Source organism: Pogoniulus pusillus, chromosome 8 (genome assembly GCF_015220805.1).
Source record: "Pogoniulus pusillus isolate bPogPus1 chromosome 8, bPogPus1.pri, whole genome shotgun sequence".
Lineage (NCBI taxonomy): Eukaryota > Metazoa > Chordata > Aves > Piciformes > Lybiidae > Pogoniulus > Pogoniulus pusillus.
The window spans coordinates 32,887,966-32,909,277 of record NC_087271.1 but is presented as its reverse complement, the minus strand read 5'-3'; the positions used below and the strand labels follow the sequence as shown (position 1 = coordinate 32,909,277).

General features: G+C 34.1%; 1 protein-coding gene across 1 annotated transcript in view; it reads left to right on the top strand.

Moving 5' to 3' along the window:
- HFM1 (helicase for meiosis 1) overlaps positions 1–19,997 on the top strand; it is a 38,319-nt gene extending 18,322 nt beyond the window's left edge. Inside the window, exons 17-38 of the mRNA XM_064147982.1 lie at positions 590–723; positions 1,548–1,595; positions 4,311–4,391; positions 4,991–5,082; positions 5,906–6,012; positions 6,102–6,149; positions 6,347–6,444; positions 6,528–6,659; positions 9,520–9,605; positions 10,557–10,640; positions 11,648–11,805; positions 12,475–12,578; positions 12,956–13,111; positions 14,009–14,104; positions 14,494–14,612; positions 15,537–15,619; positions 15,776–15,894; positions 17,053–17,151; positions 17,851–17,920; positions 18,182–18,281; positions 18,678–18,835; positions 19,082–19,997. Of these exons, the coding sequence (XP_064004052.1) occupies positions 590–723; positions 1,548–1,595; positions 4,311–4,391; positions 4,991–5,082; positions 5,906–6,012; positions 6,102–6,149; positions 6,347–6,444; positions 6,528–6,659; positions 9,520–9,605; positions 10,557–10,640; positions 11,648–11,805; positions 12,475–12,578; positions 12,956–13,111; positions 14,009–14,104; positions 14,494–14,612; positions 15,537–15,619; positions 15,776–15,894; positions 17,053–17,151; positions 17,851–17,920; positions 18,182–18,281; positions 18,678–18,835; positions 19,082–19,148 (2,239 nt within the window). The 3' untranslated portion in view covers positions 19,149–19,997. The remainder of the gene's footprint in view (positions 1–589; positions 724–1,547; positions 1,596–4,310; positions 4,392–4,990; positions 5,083–5,905; positions 6,013–6,101; positions 6,150–6,346; positions 6,445–6,527; positions 6,660–9,519; positions 9,606–10,556; positions 10,641–11,647; positions 11,806–12,474; positions 12,579–12,955; positions 13,112–14,008; positions 14,105–14,493; positions 14,613–15,536; positions 15,620–15,775; positions 15,895–17,052; positions 17,152–17,850; positions 17,921–18,181; positions 18,282–18,677; positions 18,836–19,081) is intronic.
- The last annotated feature ends 1,315 nt before the right edge of the window (positions 19,998–21,312 follow it).

The window sequence follows — 21,312 nt, the reverse complement described above, 5'->3', positions numbered from 1 at the left end:
AATAAAAAACTCTACAATGTTTATTGATTCCTGAAGGAAGGCTGAAGAAACTGAAATAGTACATATTGCAGAGACAAAATGCAAGAGTTGAACCCATATTGTGTCTCTGCATTTTTAGTTTGGAAAATACCAGTCTGCAGAATATATTTGAAGTGAACAGACTATCAAGAGAAGTATGTAGGAAAGTTAAGATAGACCAAGAAATTTTGCTCATGTAATTTTGATAAGGTTTCATTTTTTTTTTAATATATTCAAAACATCAACTCTCTGCTATAGCTTTGTTTTCTGAAGTGTTGTTAAAATCCACAGTTTACAGAGGGTTTTTCTTCTTGCTTGCTGGACATAAAGCCATAATAAATAAAATTGTTGATTATTCACACATTATTTACTGTTTTCTGTTGATTTCACTGATTGAAGTGAACAGTTGACAGTTAAAAAAGCCACAGAAATTTGTTGTGGTTTTGGAGGACAGGTTTATTTTGTGTGGTTTTGTGTTTGTTTGCGTGGTGGTTGGTTGGTTTGTTGTTTTTTTTTTCTAAACCAGAGTTTTAGCACTCATAAGTGTACTCTTTTTCTGGTTTTTTGCTAGCTTGCACAGACATCTTGTCGAGCACTTAAATGCAGAAATAGTGCTACATACTGTTACAGATGTCACTGTAGCTCTGGAATGGATACGATCCACATTCTTATATATTAGAGCCTTAAAAAACCCATCTCATTATGGTTTGTTGTTGTTTTTGTAATTTATCTTAGTTATGAACATGTTAGATCCATGTTATGTGTTTCTTCTTTTTTATTATGGACTGTTGTTTCATAAAGGATTGAAAACAAGATACATAGTATGCCTGTAACATATTTAAGAGCAGTTTCAGTTGCTTTAATATAACTAATAGGAGTTTCAGCATGTATAATGTAAAAAAAACCAAAACTATAAAGAAGTCATTTATAGCTTCATAATAATACAGACCATATATTAATGCAGTATCAAACTACAATGTACTTTTCAGCACTAGATATGTAATCTGCTGCTAAGAAAAAAAAAGTGTAATATTTCATAGTTCTTCCAAAACAAAATTTCAGTCCTCTTAATGCTTCTGTCTTTAGTTTGTCTGGTCTAGAATAGCTCCTTCATCCTCGGTCCTGACCATGTCTTTCTTAGTGGCAGATTTCTCTACACCTGGTTATGAAACTATTGAATATTTGCTGGAGACAGTTTCTTGTAAGGATTTACAAATGGGACAGGAACATAATGCATCTAATACTTGAATGAATGTTACATTCCTAACATAGGAAAGACTGTGCAGATGTGCACTGACATTTCTGCAACTTTTAGGACCTCTGGTATTTTTATGTAAGGACATATCTGCAGGGTTTACATTTGCACATCTGTTCTAACAGCACCTTACTGATAGACAAATACATTTTGTAAGGCTTTTGACTTGTTCCTAGCATAATAAGTATTTACCATCTTTTCACTTTGATGTGATGATATTGAGGAAGAAGTGTATCATTGTACTAAGTTAAAAAGCCTTTTGTTTTTCATGGAGGTTTTTCATCTGGATTGGATAAATTGGGAATTGAAGCAAAATTACAAGGTAAGTGGCCTTTACACTTCTTTTTCTCAGTAAAATAGTATATTTTAGTGCAGGTTCATCCATGTTTATTATATTTCTCCATTAATTTCAGTAAATCCATTCACAGAACAAATGTACATTGCTATGTTGTGCTATTGATTTTTATTATTAGTCCTTTTGAAACATTATCAGTACATTTTGCCTGCTAGAAAAAAAATCTTGTATAGAGGAAAAATATTAAATACCTTTATTTACTTTATCTCCAGAATGATTTACCATTGGAATGGGCTGCCCAGGGAGGTGGTGGAGTCACCGTCCCTGGAGGTGTTCAAGAAAAGATTGTCTGAGGCACTTGGTGCCATGGTCTAGTTCATTGGATAGGGCTGGGTGCTAGGTTGGACTAGATGATCTTGGAGGTCTCTTCCAACCTGGTTGATTCTATGAAATACAGAGCAGAACACTTTAATTTTGATTGCCTGTCATTCTTGTTAATTTTCCTATGTTTGATAGCATTTGCTTTCATTAATTTCTGTTACTATACTTTCAAAAAAAGCCCTTTGCAGAAGTTACCATCTTTCCTTTGTTATAAATTTAGCCTTGTAAACAAAGGATGTAAAGTATAAACATCATCACCTTATTTAGGAACAGTTTAAAATGGCATTAGTATAGCATTTTGGGTGGCAGTAATATAGAGCAGGTGTAGAGAGAGAACACTTGTTTATTAATGATGGATATTATTGCATTAGCCATTCAAGAATCCATAAATAATGTGAAAAAAGGAATTATAGAGAACTCTGTAGTGTGGTAGATTTTGTCCAGTGATGGACTTAATCAAGGCGAGCATAGGAGCAAATCTTAAATCCTGTATTTATGTGCAGGTAAATCATAGTGTTCATATTATGTATGTCTGCTGTTCAGACACCTCCACTGGTATGATCTGAGAATTCCACTCTGACTGTGACATTTTGCACTGGAGATGTACATTCTAGTTTATTGTTTGCTTATTACCTGAAATTTGGCCTTCATGGCTTGAACTGCTCATTTTGCTTAGGGGTGTCAAGGGAAGACTTGAAGTATTTCAAAGATTTCTGTATGCTAAACATTGCATACAGCATCAGTCATATTTCAGATGTATGGATCCAGCAGATCTTTTTAAGAATGATTTTGCATTTTTAACTCCAAACCTGTTTTTTTTTTTCTTAATTTTCATATGAATAGGAAATGCATAACACAACAGCAAAGAACTAAGAGAATGCAAATACCTAATTATAAAATGGCACATGGTCTTTAAGGAGCAGTAATTTGAGAATGAGGCATCTAATTTTACAGATTAAAAAAAATATATTAGCAGTGCCATGGTCTTTCTCTAATACTGTAAAAATCACAGGAAGACTATTTTTAGAAGGCTTTTTTTGCCAGACTCAAATGAAAACCCAGCCTCTGATTTATTTATTTTAAGCACTGCTTTTAAGTTATTTACAATTCCATCAGCAAATATACATCTGACTAAACACTTTGGGAATCAGCGCCTCTCACCTTTAAATATGAAAATATATGTCCACAACTACTGAAGTAGTCTCTTCTCCCAGGCAACCAGCAACAGAACAAGGGGACACAGTCTCAAGTTGTGCCAGAGGAGGTATAGGCTGGATGTTAGGAGGAAGGTCTTCACAGAGAGAGTGATTTACCATTGGAATGGGCTGCCTAGGGAGGTGGTGGAGTCAGCGTCCCTAGAGGTGTTCAAGAAATGACTGGATGAGGCACTTAGTGCCATGGTCTAGTTGGTTGGTGAGGGCTGGGTGCTAGGTTGGAGTGGATGATTAATTCTATGATTCTATGAAAATAGCTTAGAACTCTCTTTTATTAATATTTACTTATGTTCATGTAAGTTTTGTAATAGATAAAACCCATGTATATTAATAACAGACTACCTTCTAAGATTGTAAATGGAGTTCTGCAACTATACAAATGCAGTGTTCTCTCTTCAGTGGAAGTTCTCAAGTCCATCATAATTTTGTGTATTTTTGTTTATCAGACTGTTGGGAACTTATGTGTCTGAAAAGGAGCCGGGTACATGAAATCAGACCGAAATTTGCAGAGCAAACACTTTGTCTTCACTTAACACATTAAATAAATTTAACACGCTTGTGTAGAAAAGTTTGTGATTGATGTAGGACTCGGTGAAACAACACTAAGGGTTTTTATTACTAAGCATTTCAAGAACCTAGTATGTACACCACTACTTCAGATGTCTGAATATGAGAGATGTTGTGGCTAGCAGATAGGGAAAAAAAGGAGTACTTACCAGCAAGAAAAGTTGCCTAGCTCATGTGCACAACCAGTTGTTCACTACCTTTTTCTGATTGTAGTTTTTTTTTCTTTTAAATTTCAACTATTTAAGTGTTAACACTCTAGTGGAAATCTTTTGTAGATTTTTTTGTATCATTCAGAACTGAATATGGCAGCTTACATTCTGTGCATCTAGTGTATTTTACTGTGCTACTTTGCTGAAGAAAGAGTCAAGTTCTCCTTTATCAAGTATCTTTTGAATGAGCTTTCCCCAGGTAGAAGTTAACGACTTCAGTAAAAGCAGGGTCATATTCTAAGATCTTTAGTTGAGTTCAGTGGAGTTACTTGAGTATACACTTATTGCAATTTAATGATGACTCTGGTTTGTACATAGATAAGTTTTTTTTGCATGTACTAAAAATGGATATATTTTTACATTGTTGACAGAATTGTGTTTGAAGAACTTAAATGATTTATCATCTTTTGATTTGATCAGGATGGATGAAGCAAATAATTTCAAACCAACAGGTAATGCTTTTTATAATTAAACTAATTTTCAAAAGTGATTTTGAGATAGTAGTGAACTACAAAGGCTCAGAACAGTTCCTGTGATCTATTAATCAGAGAAACCAAATGTAGAGAGTAGTACCCAAGAGATTGACTAGAATACAGGAACAGCTTTCTTTATTCCATCATTGAAATTCATTCTCTTAATGTTGATCCATTAATAGATCCTCTCTTGTTGCTGGAAATTTTGTTGCACATTAGGAGAAAATTACATTATCATGGGATAACTGGATATGACACAGTGCAATGAAGGACAGGTTTTATCTGCTCTTCTCTATGGTCCTCTGCTAGAGGTGGCTGGCTTCTCAGCAACCACAGTCATAGTGTGGTATATTAGTGTGAATTCATCTGCACTGGAGAAAACTGTAACTGGCACATTTCTTTCTGCCACTCTAGGTCAATGGTCTCCATCAGACTCCTGGGGGCAATAACATTCTGAGTCAGTGCTAGTAGATCTCATTGAGCCATGTAACAAAAAAAAAAAAAAAAAAAAAGACTTTAAAAAAACACTAAAAAATACCTGACAGACTTAAATTTTAAGATATATTCTTCTTTTACAGAGACTGGAAGATTAATGGCTTGGTATTATATAGCATTTGGTACAGTGAAACATTTTTTCACAATTAAGGGAACAGAGACTTTAAAAGAATTGGTAATTTAACTTTCTTATCATTTTTTACATATGTTCAATTCATTTGAAAATCAGACAAGCTGATGGTTTAGTTTCTTTTAAAGAGCTCAGACTTTGTTTCTATATATAAAGTTTTAGATATTATATTTAAATAAATTCCATATGGGCTACCTTTTGAGGCTTTGTACTCTTGAGATCTTTCTATTTCCAGCTCTTTCTTCCATCACTAGTCCTGCTTATGAAGATAAGCTGTTGAAGCTGTTCTGTTAATGTATTAAACACTGCAATGTTTTGTGATTTAGTAGTTGTTTTTTTTTTTTAAATTGCAAAAACTGGTTGCATGCAGAGTAGGCTTAACTTTTAAAGAAATGTTACTGTCTTCCTCTTTTAAATAGTTTTCCTCTGTCAGATAACATGGTATTGCTATTGTTAAGTCTCAAAAGACATTTTGTTTCCAAGCAAATACTGTGGTAGGATGGACTTGCCATGGAAAAGTGGAATGCCTGTTCTCCTATAGCTATCGTTGTTACTAAAGTATGAAAAAAGTAAAGCAAAACACATGACAGCAAAAATGCATGTCATAAAGTATTAGCAGTAGGGTTGATTCGTGGATGCTTTCTAGTGAAATAGTAATTACAGGCTAAAAGTATAGTATTTCTTTTCCTGTATAACAGCCTTTATAGGAAGGAAAGAAAGTTGGTCAGAATTAGAAAGAAGTGATTGGTCATCTTTTCACAGTTACAGTGTTGAGACAGTAACATTTTATAAAGCAATTTTTAAAGAGTTGGAAGAAGTGGTAGAAAAAATAGCAAACAAAAGCAGTAAACAGAAAAGTTTGTTTCAGATTACAATGATCTCCAACTGTGCAGAATTTCTGGATATCAAGTTAAGAACAAATGAAAAGAAAATACTGAACTCTTTGAATAAAGACAAGGACAAAATAAGTATCAGGTATAAAGATCAAATCTGTTGAGAAAGGAAAGTATCTTTTTGCAATAAATACAATAAATACCAGAAAATACATCTATTTTCATGCATAGGTTTCCAATGGAGGGGAAGATAAAAACAAGAGAAATGAAAATAAACTGGTAAATATTACATTGTGTTGTTACTTTTTATTGAAAAGTGATTATTTTATGTCTGTTCAAGTCTCTGCCAGAATTTGTATCACTTTGAGGATCAGATCTTGGTTTTTATTTTTTCTTTTGTTTTTTCTCAGTATAAACTTCTGTTCTTACACTTTACTTACAATATGACTTGCATACCGAAACAATTGTCTTTCCAGTCTTATTCAGGCTCAACTAGGATGCATTCCTGTTCAAGACTTTACTTTGACACAAGATACTGGCAGAATATTTAGAAATGGCTTAAGAGTTACTAGATGTATGGTAAAATTTAATCCTTTTTTAGTGCATGTAACGATAAAAGTTTTTGGTGATTAATACCAATCAATCTTACTTTCACAGGGTTGTCTGACTATCTGGCATCATGTAAGAACAACTTTGCTGCTCTATTAAACTCTTTAATTTTAGCAAAGTGTTTCAGGTGCAGACTTTGGGAAAATTCACTTCATGTGTCTAAACAATTGGAAAAAATTGGTAAGTGCTAGTGAAAAATTCAAAAAGTGTAATCTGATGGAAAAAAAAGCCAACTTGTAATTAGCCTGCTAATTTCTCAATGAAATCAGTCTCCTAATTACTTTCACCATAATTGAGTACTACAGTTACCGGAATAGTCTGCCATGATAAAAGTCATCAGTTCAATAATTTTCTTCAGCTTTCAAAGTATTTTAGAGTTGTTCTTTTTGTTAGCGTTCATCTCTCTATCTTAGGTATATTCTGCATTTGTGTGATTGAGTATCTCTGAGTAATCTATGCCTTTCTTTCCAGACAGTTGCCACAGTAGATCTTGTTGCTCATTTGCATGAAAGCCCATTAATTTGCATAGACATGGATAGGAATCATGAACTAGAAATTATTTTACTGTGCATGAAGTTCTTATACACAAGAATGAGAAGTCTCTTCCTGTTATTGTTTCCTGCTACTGAATGAGCTTCTATCTAGGAGTACAGACCTATTGTAATTATTCAGAAAGGATTTCAGAAGCTCTGGATTCCTCTCTCTTACAAAAATGTAGTTATAATTGTTTGAGGTACTAGTATCTAGTATAGCTTCCTTCCTGCTTTGATGTCTGGTCTTACAGCTTTATGCCTTCAGAATTCACGGCAGTGTTTTCTTTAAAGACACATCTGCTCTATACAGAACAGTATACTAGAGATCTGCAGATTAGAGAATAACTAAGCCAGAAGACCCACATGATACAGTGCATTACAGCCTTGACAATTCAAGTGCAGAAGCTGTATTGCTTAATTCATGAAAGATTCAACCCCATGCAGTGTGGTGGCATTCCATTTCCTCTACTCCTGGATCTTTGCTGATATGCACATGACTGTCTGAGGAGCCTGCCTCATGCCCAACATTTCTAGGGGTTTAGGATGAGTAGAAGAAACAAAGAGGGCACTTGCAGTGTAGAAAAGTCCTTTCCAGTACACTGTATTCAATAGAATGAAGTCAGATTTTGGGGTTTAGTAATGGAAGTGCTATACATGCACATCTCTATCCTGTTTTGCTTTTTGGTATCGCTCTGTGTGTGTTCTTCTATGCTGTCACTGCTCTTGCAGCATATTTTATGAAGATTTTGCTAACTTTCAAATTTCTATTTGTTCCACTCGTGGATTCTTTTGAAGCATCTGCTGACCATTCTTTACCTGAATAAAATACTAAATTAATGCCTATATTATATCTGATTCTTGACCTGTGTCATGCTATGGCCGATAAGCCAATTCTGCCTTTGTGAAGTTAACTGAGTTGTTTGAGCTCACATAAATTTACTAATACCATATAACATGTTCAGAAATGTCTGGTTTTTAAACTCTTTCCTCAGAGTGTTGAGTTTTGAATCTCAAAAAAGCCTTAGTATTCAGTGTTTCCCTTATAGGAGTGACTGGTTTTTAACTGACATTTGTCCTTACTGAGATTGAGGATTCAGCTAAGTTCTTACAGCATTTCTGTAACCATCTCAGTTTCCTACTCTTGTCCAATAATGTTGTTCCCTCTTCTTGCTGTACATTTTCTTAGATTTCTGTTTGCTTGTTCTGGCAGATGGGATGCAGTAGAGAATTTTACCACCTTTACTATTTGTTTGGTTTGATTTCCACCTCCATTTTTTATTTCTCAGAAATAGACAAAAAACAAAGAGAAAAAGTCTTATTTATATCTTCTGTTTTCTTCACTGGTGGAAACAGTGAATAACAAAAGAAGTAGTCTTAACTTAGAAAGAAACAAAGCACCAGCTCTAACTGAAGTAGCTGCACAAGTAGTAAGTCTTCAGATTGCAGAGCTTCTGCAGAGAGGGAAAATGGTAGAAGATGCCCATTCTCTCTAAGTTAGACCCAGAAGGTGTCAAATATACATAAAAAGATGAAAGGTCTTCTGTTTCTCTAAATTATTAAATTCCTGAATTGAAATAAATATGTTCTTGTGGGATTGCTGTGTTATCTTCCAAGAAGCAACTTAGAATCTCTTAAGAGGTTTCCCACTTAATTTTCAGATATTTTACTGTTTCTACAATAAGAAGATTCCACATACTCATTCTAAGTGTTTTTTTTTTTACTGTATTTCAACTAAAATTATTGCAATTGCTGTAGTGGGCTATAGTTCCAGGTAAGGGAAATGCCTTTTCATATGCTTTGATGTCTCCAAATCTCATTGGAAGCTTGAAAGAATCACAAAGAGAAGTAAAATTGTATGTGAAACTCTCTGCCAGTCTGAATTGGTGGATGACATGCCATGGGAAAATATTTGCTAGTTCTGCAGACTCCTGGGAGATGACAATTGAAAACAGTTTGAGCAGATTTCATTATTAACTTGCTCAAAATCATTGAGATCCTTATGACTTCAACATAATCGAGTAATTCCATGGATGGGGAAAACTTTATGAGATGAAGAATGCTTGTGTGATGGAGCTTTTTTCATCATATAAATACAGAGAGAACACATTTCTTGAATCTTGTAGAAAATTACATAAAATCTGTTGTACTCTAGAAAATGTACTTAAACATCAGTAGTGAGGTACTGAATGTTTGGGCTGCCCAGGGAGGTGGTGGAGGCACTGTCCCTGGAGGTCTTCAAGAAAAGACTGGATGAGGCACTTAGTGCCATGGTCTAGTTGACTGGATAGGGCTGGGGGATAGGTTGGGCTGGATGATCTTGGAGGTCTCTACCAACCTGGTTGATTCTATGGTTCTATGAATAAGTGCAACAGTAGTAAGATATTCAATCAACTGAAATTTAGTCATTTGCTGGGCAAAATTCTGGGACAAACATATTTCTCCAGTTGTCGAGAAAAAGTTGAGATTAGTGATTGTGTTTAACAGCGTAAACATTAAATTCTTCACAGGTGTGTCACTGTCAAATGCTATGGTAAATGCTGGGCTGACATCATTTAAAAAAATAGAAGATACAAATGCAAGGGAACTTGAATTGGTAATTTATTATTTCATACTTAAATAGAAGGAAAATATTGGGTGTTAATACTGCTACCTGTAAAGGCAATATGGTTAATCTGCTGTGTTATTGTCAGCAAAACAGTGTGATTTAAGTGATTTATTAATTTATATTAGTGAATTTTAAAAGTGTGGCTACTGCTGTTTTTCCCTGAAAATGTGTGTGATGGTTTGTTCTAGCAAATTTATCATTAATGATTTCACTGATTCAGCTGGGTTTAGAAAGCAGTTGCTTAAATATGTATAATCATTAAAGTAGTTTGAAACAAAGGAGAAAAGACATATTTAGCTTTGGAAGTGATGTTAAATTGCATTTACAGTTTCTTTTAATGTATGTTAATGATGAGAATATTTAATTTCCATTATTGTTACCTTTAAAGACAGTCATAGAGTGAAATTCTTCTGATTCATATAAAAACACTTATTCTTTTAAGGAAGTTAGATTATGCTGTGGGACAAGTTCTTTGGCTCTTGACTTCCTTTCTTGAAGAAATTGTTTTTCCAGTGCTCTGGAAGATATAATAGATTTCTAAAGCAAATCAATCCTACCTGTGTTTTTCTGGTTTGGTGTTAGGAATTTGGTTTCCTCTTTTCTGTACTCTTTTGCAGTTTTCTGTAATTTGTTTTGTTTTGATTAAATGTAGGGTAACGTAGAAAAGTCATCTTACATAAAACCTGAGGAGTCAGATTTTGAGGTCATTGGCTAGTTCACTGGCTGTTACCTGAACAAAAGTGGTAGCAATGTGAAAAAGTATTGGAATTTTCTTTTGCTTATATTGGCCATTTGGACATTACTAACAACAGCAGGGAACTTGGAGCAATAAGGGCTTTTGTTGATAGCACAATTACTTTAGTGACTTTGATTCCTTGGATTTACATTTCTGTTGGTATCTATGATCTGCTGAATGTATCAGAAATTAAATCTTTCCAGATTTTAAACAGGCATCCTCCTTTTGGAAATCAGATAAAAGAATCTGTTTTGCACCTTCCAAAATACGAACTTGACATTGAACAGGTAAATGCTTTTCTATTTATTTTATGGTTTTATGCTGATATTATTAAATGAAAGAGCAAATATTAACTTAAATATTGAGCCTTCACTGGTAGGCGATTACAGGGTATTGTGATGTCCTTCCACTTTCACATGTATAGGCATCAAGGGGGAGTTTTGGAATAAACATTCCCTATAATATGTTAGCTTCTCTCTGTCCTGCTAATAGCATTCTGTGTTACAGATACAAAATAACATATTTCACGTTCTAGAATTTTATGTTAGTCTGAGAGGTCTCTGTCTTGAACATAAACAAACTTGAGACAGCAAAACATCCATGTAAAACTTACTGGAGAAGCACTGATTTGTGCTTGTTCTACATCATACTTAGAAATACAGAGAAACGGTAAATTTCTCTATGTGAATGTAGCTGGTGCCCTTTCGAAGGAAGGGTGCAATTCCACGTGCAATCAAGAGCTTTGAGGTTCTGGTAATGTACTGTGTCTTTAGGCAGGTCACACAGCTCATCTATCTTTCTGAAATGCAAAATTTGAAAAGTAGCCTTAAAGTATTTCATGAAGTCAGTACAAATGAAGACACCTTTGATGTTACAAACAATAAGTGCGTGAAATGCTATTGTTAAAATGACCGGTCCTGTTTCAGATTTTCACTTGTCATAATGCCAGATGAGTATCTTTAAAATTATTCACAGAAGAAAGATTTAGCAGTTATAAATGTAGAGGAATACTGAAATGCCAAAGTAGATCTAGATTTCTTCTTGCATCAAACAGAGATTTTTTTCAAGGACTTAATGTAGACTATCTTCTCTTATCAGAACATAATCAAATTTAGGATATTCAGCTATGGGTAAGTTAGTACTGTGAAACACTGTTTCAGAACAACAAAGAAAAACTGCACCATTTAAAAAGGGCATTTGTGTTTCTATCAACAGTTTAAAACTTATAGGAGGGCATATATTTTACTTTGTCTATTTAAACACTTATGTCGTCTTCTATATAATTTTCTCCTAGCTTCCAAAATACAGTGATACATTGGCTGAAATCTTAGTAACTGTCAAATTAACAAACTATGAGCAGCTACGGACAAAAAGAACAGCAACAGACTTTCACTATGTTACACTGGTCATAGGAGATGCTGACAACCAAGTAATTTTTAATCAGAAAATTATGTATGTATGATCTGATTTTTTTTAATGTGTTACATCTTCCAAAGGTGTTGGTTTTCAATACTGCTGTGAATTTTTTTTTCAGGTTTTGCAATATTGATGTCAAATGGTACTACATTTTCCATTCACTGTTGTCATTTAAAATGCTGTACAAGATTAATAAACCCCAAAACGTGCCACTGTTTTGTACTTGTCAGTACAGGGACTATATACAAATAACTATACCAAACTGTCATATTATGGAAATCATAATAATTTTCACATAAACCAAGTAAAATACCTATAAAAAAGATACATTCTCAAGTTATCACTTATTAGCTGTATTTCTTTTAATTCTATTGTTGAAATTCTTGTACACTTGGAGATGGAGCTAAAATCTCCAGGTGGCTAAGATCTGCTTGGAGTAAATGGGGAAAACATTTTTTTTTTCCAGCTGTGTGACCTTTGTGTGAATTCTTCATGAAATCTGATGCTTTTGGGATAACTAAAACTAATCTGCAAGATCCTGGCTCTTTTATGGCCATAAATTATATATTATTGGAAGGTTATTCTTAAGCCACTTACTAAGTGAAGAGCTAAGACCAAATAAAGGCTCTTTCATTTAGTTACAGATGCTGTAGCATACAGTGTTTAGTTTTTCATATCTAACCAAGCTTTACTGATACATTATAGGGATTCCATGCTACTGAAAACTGGAAATTGGATGAAGAAAATCGAAGTAAAAAGAGCTGTTAAATCAGAGGACATTAGTATAAATTTAATTAGCTCTGATTATGGTAGGTCGATTGGTATGCTTTTCATTTAAAAACAACAGGATAAGATTTTTAGTAAATTGTTAAAACACATTATATCCAGCCAAAAATACATACAAATGACCTGATCTGTAAACAAAATTCTGTTACATGTATTTTACTGTGTCGAGTATTACCTAACAGTCCTAAGTACATATCAGGTTTATTTACTAGCATATGAATGAACTGAGAAATATCAAAACTGATGCTAATTACCTACTAGGAGATAGTATTTTGCTTTGTTGATTCAGGTTAGGATTCTGTTTTGCCCTTTGCCTTCAGAGTTTTCAGAAAACTGAAGGTGATCAGTAGCTTAGAAACAGTTTATAGAAATGTAAAATACTTTTTTCTTTCTTTCAAAGTTGGCCTTGATATACAGCAAGGATATACAGCCTTTTACTTAACACCAAAAGTAGTGGGAATTAACGTGGTTACAAATCAAAAACTGAAAGCTGAGTCTTCGCGTGATATGTATTATGGCTCATCACAAAGTCTGCCAGCAGCAAAAGCAGATACAGGCAAGTAGACAGATCACAACATCTGACTAATAGCAGAGTTTTTGGTAAAAAAATGTTACTTTTAGTGGAGAGCTAGATCTTTATCCAAACTGCTTCTTTATCAAGTATAATAAAAATACAGTATTGCTGCTACCACTTCTTGGAAGTCTTATGGTGATTTTCTTGTTGACACTGAGAACTATCTTATTTATTGCTCATAGGAGCACCTTTCCTATGAGGAGAGACTGAACAAGTTGGGGCTGTTCAGTCTGGAGAGATGAAGGCTCTGAGTTGACCTTCTTGAGGCCTTTCAGTATCTTAAGGGGGCTGGGGAGGGACTTTTTAGGCTGTCAGGTAGTGATAGGACTGGAGGGAATGGAACAAAGCTAGAAATGAGTAGATACAAGCTGGATGTTAGGAAGAAGGTGTTCAGTATAAGGGTCTAGAGACCCTGGAATGGGTTTCCCAGGGAGTTGGTGGAAGCCTCATCCCCGGAGGTGTTTAAGACCAGGCTGGATGAGGCTCTGAGCAAGCCGATCTAGTGTGAGGTGTCCCTGCCCATGGCAGGGAGGTTGGAACTAGATGATCCTTATGGTCTCTTCCAACCCTGACTGATTCTGTGATTCTATGACTTGCTAAGTACTAATGTGCATTTATTTGAACTAGAAAATAAGAAAAATGGTAGGTGTTTGGTATTTAATGTTACAGTTTGAATTTGGGAATATGGTATTGCCTCTGTTTTCCAACACTGATTGCTTTCCAATTAGAGTGGAGCAGTGCAAACTTTCTTGAAGGCCAGAAAAATCTAGTGACCCATACTAATTCTAGCCCATTTTTGCCATGTGAAGTACTCTCTCAACACCTATGAAATCTTAAAAAAAAAAAAAAAAAAGATGTTTCTGTGTTCTGTTTATCTAGGAGGCAAATCTAATCAAGAGAGTACTCACAAGAAATATGGAAACAGAGAATGCAACCACCGCTGTAAAAATAAAGATGTGTGTGGACATGACTGCTGTGAGTTTCATTAAATCTACTATTTCTGTTACTTTTAGACAAATGTAATTTAGAATAACTTAATCTATACCAACAGCTACATGAATAGAAGCAATGCAAGCAAGAGTCTGGCCTGAGTTGTTATAATTCAGTCATAAAAGTAGTAATAAAAAGCTTTGTCAATAATACTCCTATAGCAAATACAATGATTATTAACATTTTGCACAACATCTACCATATTATTTAAGAGCAATGTCAAGCTTATTACACTTTTATATAGATACCAGATTATTAAATAATTTAGAATCCTATCAGAAGATACTAAGCTTAATGCAAACATTTCTATTGATCTAGAAATAATTAAGACTTACCCCTTCTGAACTAAAGATTATTTTAATTCCTTTTCTCAGGTAAAACTGGAGTACTTCCAAAGTCTGAGATGAATGGAGATTCAAAATTTTCTTCGTACCTAGCTGATTTAAGGAGCAGGAACTCCAGTTCATATGTACCCCCAGTGAAACGGTTAAAGGTTCATTTGAATACAGTCAGCCATTCATTTTAATCTGTTATGTATATAGTTTTTATAACTAAATGTGAACATTCAAGTTTGTCTTTTCTGTGTGGAATGCAAAAATTAAAGGTTCAGGAGTTTTTGAGATGATCTGCTGCTGGTGGAATGCTTCAAATGATCCACTTCTGTCGATGTACTTTTTCTTTTTACTTCTATGGCATTTGATAGATTGTGGTGAGTGAGGTACAGAGGCGTTGTTGGAAGGTACTGTACTGGGACTTGGTTTTGGCAAAATAACAATCTGAAAACAGAGTTGTATTATCATCAGAGTAATGGTACTGAAAGAACGTTTTGCATTAACAGGTAGATCTGCTTGTTCATGAGAAACATTCACTTGTTTCTAAGTTAGTTTTAACCTCTGGAAGATTTCATGATTTACACTTTATCCCTTTGAAAGTAGTACTACACTAGTTCTTTCTGCAGTAAGAATAGTATTTGAGATACTGAAGTGCTTTATTTCCTCTTCACAGTTTTGTTTGATCATTTCAAGAGAATAATTTAGTTTATAGCTAATTGAATTGTTTTGGTTGGAAGAGACCCTTAAGATCATCAAGTCCAACCATTAACTCAACACTGCCATATCAACACAGTACTAATGATACTGTGATACTGTGATACTGTGATACTGTGATATGTCACTCAAATACAGTTAAGAGTTAGTGATGAACAGTCTGACTTTGCCAAGGTACTTGAGCAACTCAACTAGAAGAATGTAATTCAAACATTTTTAACTGAATACATTAGATAAGCAGGCATCAGAAGGATTTTTATATATGACTTTATTATCTTTAAAAATTATCAAGTTAGAGCAATGATAGTCATTAAGACAACAGCACTTTTCAGTGTTTATATCTTCTAGTTACATTAATCTGCTTTCTTTAGATGCAGATGTTAAATCAAGCTCAAAATGTGGACCTCAAGCAATTTGTTTTTACACCTAAATCTTTGTTACCAGCAGTGGCAAGGTACTGATTAATATTAAATAACAGTATGATAAGTATATAGTATATATGAAGATTATATGTTAAGTTGTAACAACTAAAAACTGTTTCCTTACTAAAATTATTTTTCAACTTTATGCAACTGTTTTACTGACAGTCACTGATTTATTGTGTTAATAGGTCTAGTAATGGACAGTTGTCTTCAGCACCTTTATCACCTTCAGTGGACGAGGTAGATAATGGTAATAGCTTAGAAGTATCTCCAAAACAACTGCAAACCTGGGATTATGCAAAGAGTAGTAAGTTATTGATAATGTTCAAAATTATTATTCTCTCTGTTTTGAATATACTTGTAAACTCAAAATTCTGAAGTTACTACAGCAACAAGTACAAGTACAGCATTTTAAAACACTGAATGCATAGAGAATTATAGTGGCATTAATTGGCTTTCTTTATGGTATTGGTAAGAATTTATCATGTAGGTCTAAGCATCTTAAGTGTACCTTGTAATACAAGAGGCATTTTGCCCCTTTATCTGTATGCCCTTTTTGTTCTTCTGCTGGGAGAGATTACTGAAACATGAGCTTTTATTTTGGTAATTGACAAAATGTCATTCAGTAACTGAGTCAAAACTACTAAAATGTGTCTATCTGGAAAAAAAATCTGTATCTGTTCCACTTGGAAGGCCACAATTTTTTTTTACATTTGGTGTTAAATGATAAGTCTTCATTATTGATATATAACTATGATGTTCTCTTTATTGTTTGCCTTTTGCCAATGCATTTGACAGTAGATTGATATGAATCAGGTTTTGATTGATTTCACTAATAGGTAGCACTCCAATATTTAAGTCAGACTCAAGACATAAGAAACACTGTGCTGAAATGGATTGAAATTTACTTTTTTTATTTCATACTGCTTTAAGTATTGGCAGCTATGTGGCATGATTTAATTTTTACTTCAACAATGGGATTGTAATCCTGTTCCTTTAACTTCATATTTTCCTGTCATGCTAAAATTAGTATGTAAGCATAACTATAGCAGGTAAATGGGAGACTGCTTCGTAGCCATATCATTAGATACTGGGGGAGGTGGACAGTCAGTGTATGTGATTGTGTTAAAAGAATACAATCATGGAAAGAGCTCTTACCTATGCTCAAGAACATCTCGAAGCAAATCATTCAGGATCAAGGGGACATAGGAGATATTGTTGACTAAAAACCATCTCCACTGAATAGTAGCAGAAAAGGTAACCTTGGCCACATTGATTGGAACAGCTGCATTTAAAGAAATGCACCTAAAGTTCGTTCCAGTGAACTAAGGCATTGGTTCATATGATTTTTTTTTTCTGTAGGATTAACTGTATCTGTAATCTGGTACTTAGTAATATACTGTGAAATTTGAGTAACCTAAACCTGTACATAACTTGATGGATAAAAGCAGATCTTGTTTTTCAGATGCTTTGCATGTGGACTTTGAACTAAACAGTGATGTTTGGGATGATATTGATGATGACAAATTAGTATTTGCTAGCAACTTTGCCACTAGAGAATTAGGTATAGTTGTTTAAACAAATGTATTTGTTTCCTATGCACAAGTTATTTTGTAATAACTTATTGCAGTATGCAGTAAGTGGAACTACTTGAAACTTTTGCTTAATTGACTTGACTGCCAGGTCTGTTCCTCTACCTTTAATGTTACCTGTATTGAGACATAACTAATACAAATGGGAGGGATGAAAAATTCATTGAATCATAGAAAATGCTTAGATTGGAAAAGATCTTTAAGATCATCCAGTCTAACCATTAACCCAGCACTGCCAAATCACTACTAAACCATGTCACTAAGCACCATATCTATGTCTTTTAAGTACCTCCAGGGATGGTGACTCAGCCACTGCCCTGGGCAGCCTGTTCCAGAGTCTGACACACCTATTTAGGGATGAATTTTTTTACAGATATCCAATCTAAACCTCCCCTGGTGCTCCTGAGGCCATTTCCTCTTGCCTTGTCACTGCTTGGGAGAAGAGACCAAGTCATCATTAAAATTTCCTTGGATGGCCTGCAACTGCATATTTGTCATTTTATCTGACTTCTTATGTCTGCTTATCTTTACATTATCTCAAACCTCACTGAAGAAATATTTCAAGTGTTAAGACATTTGAATAATTTTCAAACTCTTTTGTAAGATATTTACAAGAGATTTTTTAAAACTTTCTTCTGTGGAACACCAATGTACTTACCTTCAATTTCCAGATGAAGAACCAGTGGATGAACCACTTTGCCAGTATGTAAGACGTAAATCTGCAAATGACATTTCAAAAAAGTAAGCATTGTATAATTTCTTACAATTTTATTTGGTTAAGAATAGTGTCTATATTTCACATGTATCTGTGTAATTAAATGCATGGAAGATTGTTCACTCCTAAGTTGAATGTAGTTTCCACTTCTAGAATGTATGAATCATGGAATGATTTGAAATTATTTTTCTTTAATTGTGGAGGGAAATAAATAAGAAAGTCCTGAACTGAAAACTAAATATTACACTTTGTTGAAAATACTTGAATGATCAACTTGCTATTTTCAGTTCATGCACATTACAAGATGAGACCAATATTCACAACTCAGCTATTCCTGTGGTTAATAGCATATCAAAAGTGAATTTACAGAATGGAGATATAAATACGGTGAGTAAAAATACTTTGATAACAAAATTTCCTATCTTAGAGTATTTTATGTGTAAATACATTTACCATACCTAACGTACAAATCAGCTTGAACATAACTGCATTTATGAACCCTCCTTTGTTGTCCAAACACATACATCCTGTGTTTAGTGTGACTCATTATACAAAGAACTAGGACTTGAATTTATTTATATAGTATTGCTTCAAAACTATTTACTCAGTTTGACTGTGATGCTGCAAGTCATCTAGTATATAATTATATTTATCATGTGCTTGGTCCTTGTCAGATACCATAATATCAGTATAAATATCTGTACTACATACTGCAACAAACTGGCAGTTTCTCTTTCTGTTAGTTATTTTAACCATATACACATTTTAACATTTACAATGCAGTTCAGTTTTCAAGAAGAAAGGCAGGCAAGTCTGTCACAAGAGCTGGAAATCCTACCGTGTCCTTCAGTCTCAAAACTAATCTCAGACTCTTCTAAATTCACTAAGAAAGAGGATTTTTTTATTCTCACAAAAGAACGTGAAAAAGAAGTGGATCCAAGGTAATAAAAAGTTGTATATTGTTTTTCTGTTTACTCAATGGTTCCTCATGGAAGATGGTTATTTTTTAACTTCATTTTTAAATGATGAATTTTCACAGGAATAGTAGCAATTAACTTTTCTTAAAAGGGAAAGTACTTTTTTGGCCTTGTCTTCTGTCTTTTGACTGTACTTTGTGCAATACTCCTGATTCTGTAGATTTTGATTTACTCAGTGTTGGGTTTTTTTTGTTGCTTCATCTTTATTAGGCATCTTCTTGATGATGAAATCAATGATGTCAAGCCATTTCTTGGAATATTTGATGACATTTTGTAAAACAGATGGACAAAATACATTGTAAGTGCTGTAGAAAAAAAGTTAGTCATTTTTACAGTGCAAACCCTTCAACTCCATTTAAAAGAATTTGGTTTCTTTTGCTTACCTGTTTGACAACAGCTGAATTGCTGCACAGAATCAATTAATAAGAACACTGAATTAATGGATTTTAGGTATATATTATTTTGAAAAATATTTGTTTCTTGACCTTGCTGTTTTCAGGATTACAAAGGAAAATGTTGGAATGTGTTAAAGGAGAATAGCTCTCAAACTGAGGGTGCTTTTATAGATTAAGTAAAAACTGGAAAATGTAATGGAAGCTGTTTATTCCATGCTTTGCTCACATGTACTTTTTAAATGGATGGCAGATTCTTTCATCAGAAATCTATTAATGCTTCTTGGTTTTGTCTTTCAGTTTCTTCAATTCACAATTTTTCACAGCACTGGTTCAGTAAAATAATATTATTTACAGTTAAAAGTAGTTACATAATTTATTCCTTTTGACAGTGCTATCAACTTGTTAATAACAAAGTGCAACTTCTTTAAAGCAAACGAGTTTCCAGACTCTTGGCAAAGCAGTTATACAATGTCTATAAACAATACTGTATTTGTATTTGTTGTATTTGGCTGTTCATTTTGACATCCGAGGTCATAAAATTGGCTCTTATGTGTCCTATTAAAAATTCAGGCAACCAAGCATTGGATTTGGAGATCTTCTTCTAGCTCTAGTGTCTGAAAGTTCAGTAGTTAGAAAAATGAATTACATTCCCTAAAATCCCAGAGAATGTTAATTTTCACTGGTAATTATTCAAAATGTGTGGAATAAAAATGTTAAAATGACAAAGGAAATCTTGTCAGTCTGTTGCAGTGCTACCACATACAACTATGTCTTGCTGCATTATGGGGTTCTATTTTTTTAGCTAATAACATTTTACTTGACTCCAGTGTCTCCTTATACTTCAGATTTTTTTTTTGGTATAACTTGTTTTCTGTATGTAAGAATAGCCTAGAATAAGCAACCTCAGCACTCAATACTCAACAGTTTTGACTGTGCAAATTCCAGCAGGTCCAAGCTTATAACTCACTTAGCTGTACCCTGTGCCTCAACTATTTTATTGCATACGGAAGTTACTAGTATTGCAGATCTATTTGTCTCACCTTGGCTCAACAAACTTCCAAGCTGAGGCAGTTCAGAACTGTTAACACTGCTTTTGTGTTTAACCCAGCAGTTCTGGTCATGTAGATTCTAATCATCACACAGTCCTGTGTCAGTGTGAGATTTAACAGTGCAGAATGCCAAATGTCATTTTAGGTGCCCTAGAGAATCTCCCCTTGGTTCTATTCGCTATGCCAGAAAAGCATGAATATCCCACATGGAGATGTTCCAAGATCTCTAGGGCATCTCAAACAGTATTTCTTGGTTAAGCACCTGACTCCCTCCCTGCTGCTTCAAATAGACACCTTCCCACCCCCCAGTTTATAGTTAATATTTACATAGTATTCTTTAATTGTCTTTGTATCCTGCCTTTCCATGAGGTTTTAGCTTGCAAAAACTAATTCAGCTATTTCTTGCTTTCTTAAGTTTGACAAAAGCTTTTCCATAGCAACATGAAGCTCGGCCTCGAAAATGGAAAATATGAGAGGTAGGAAACAATTAAGATAACCTCATGATTATATAATTTGTATAATGTTGTAATTATACAGCTTTCTTTTTTCCAAACCCTCCCTCCTCTGCTGGTTACTCAGGCTTTACCTGCAAACTGGAGATGCTTCTGATGGCAGGTGCCACACTTTTTCCCAGTAGTGTGCATGAAGCTTCTTCTAAAGACTCTGATAGCAGCTGTAGTGGAAGTTGATTGTGCTTAGGTCTACATAAAAATGAGTAAGATAAGCATATATTTATTTCTCTGTACTAAGGAAATGTCTTTTCCATGGTTTTGGTTCCATTTGTCTAGGTGTTATTTCCACTTTTCTGTGAAATACTTCGGTAGTTTCTGTAAATGTCTAGAAAGTAATTGACATCATTGCTGGTTTCACTTCATTTTGTTGTATAGGCTAAATAAAACCACTTGGGTTTAGATCATTTGTAGGTGTAGGTTTATATTTAATCAATTACTTTGAAGAAAATTATCCCTGCAAACAGGCATTCCTCTTAGTTTTCCAG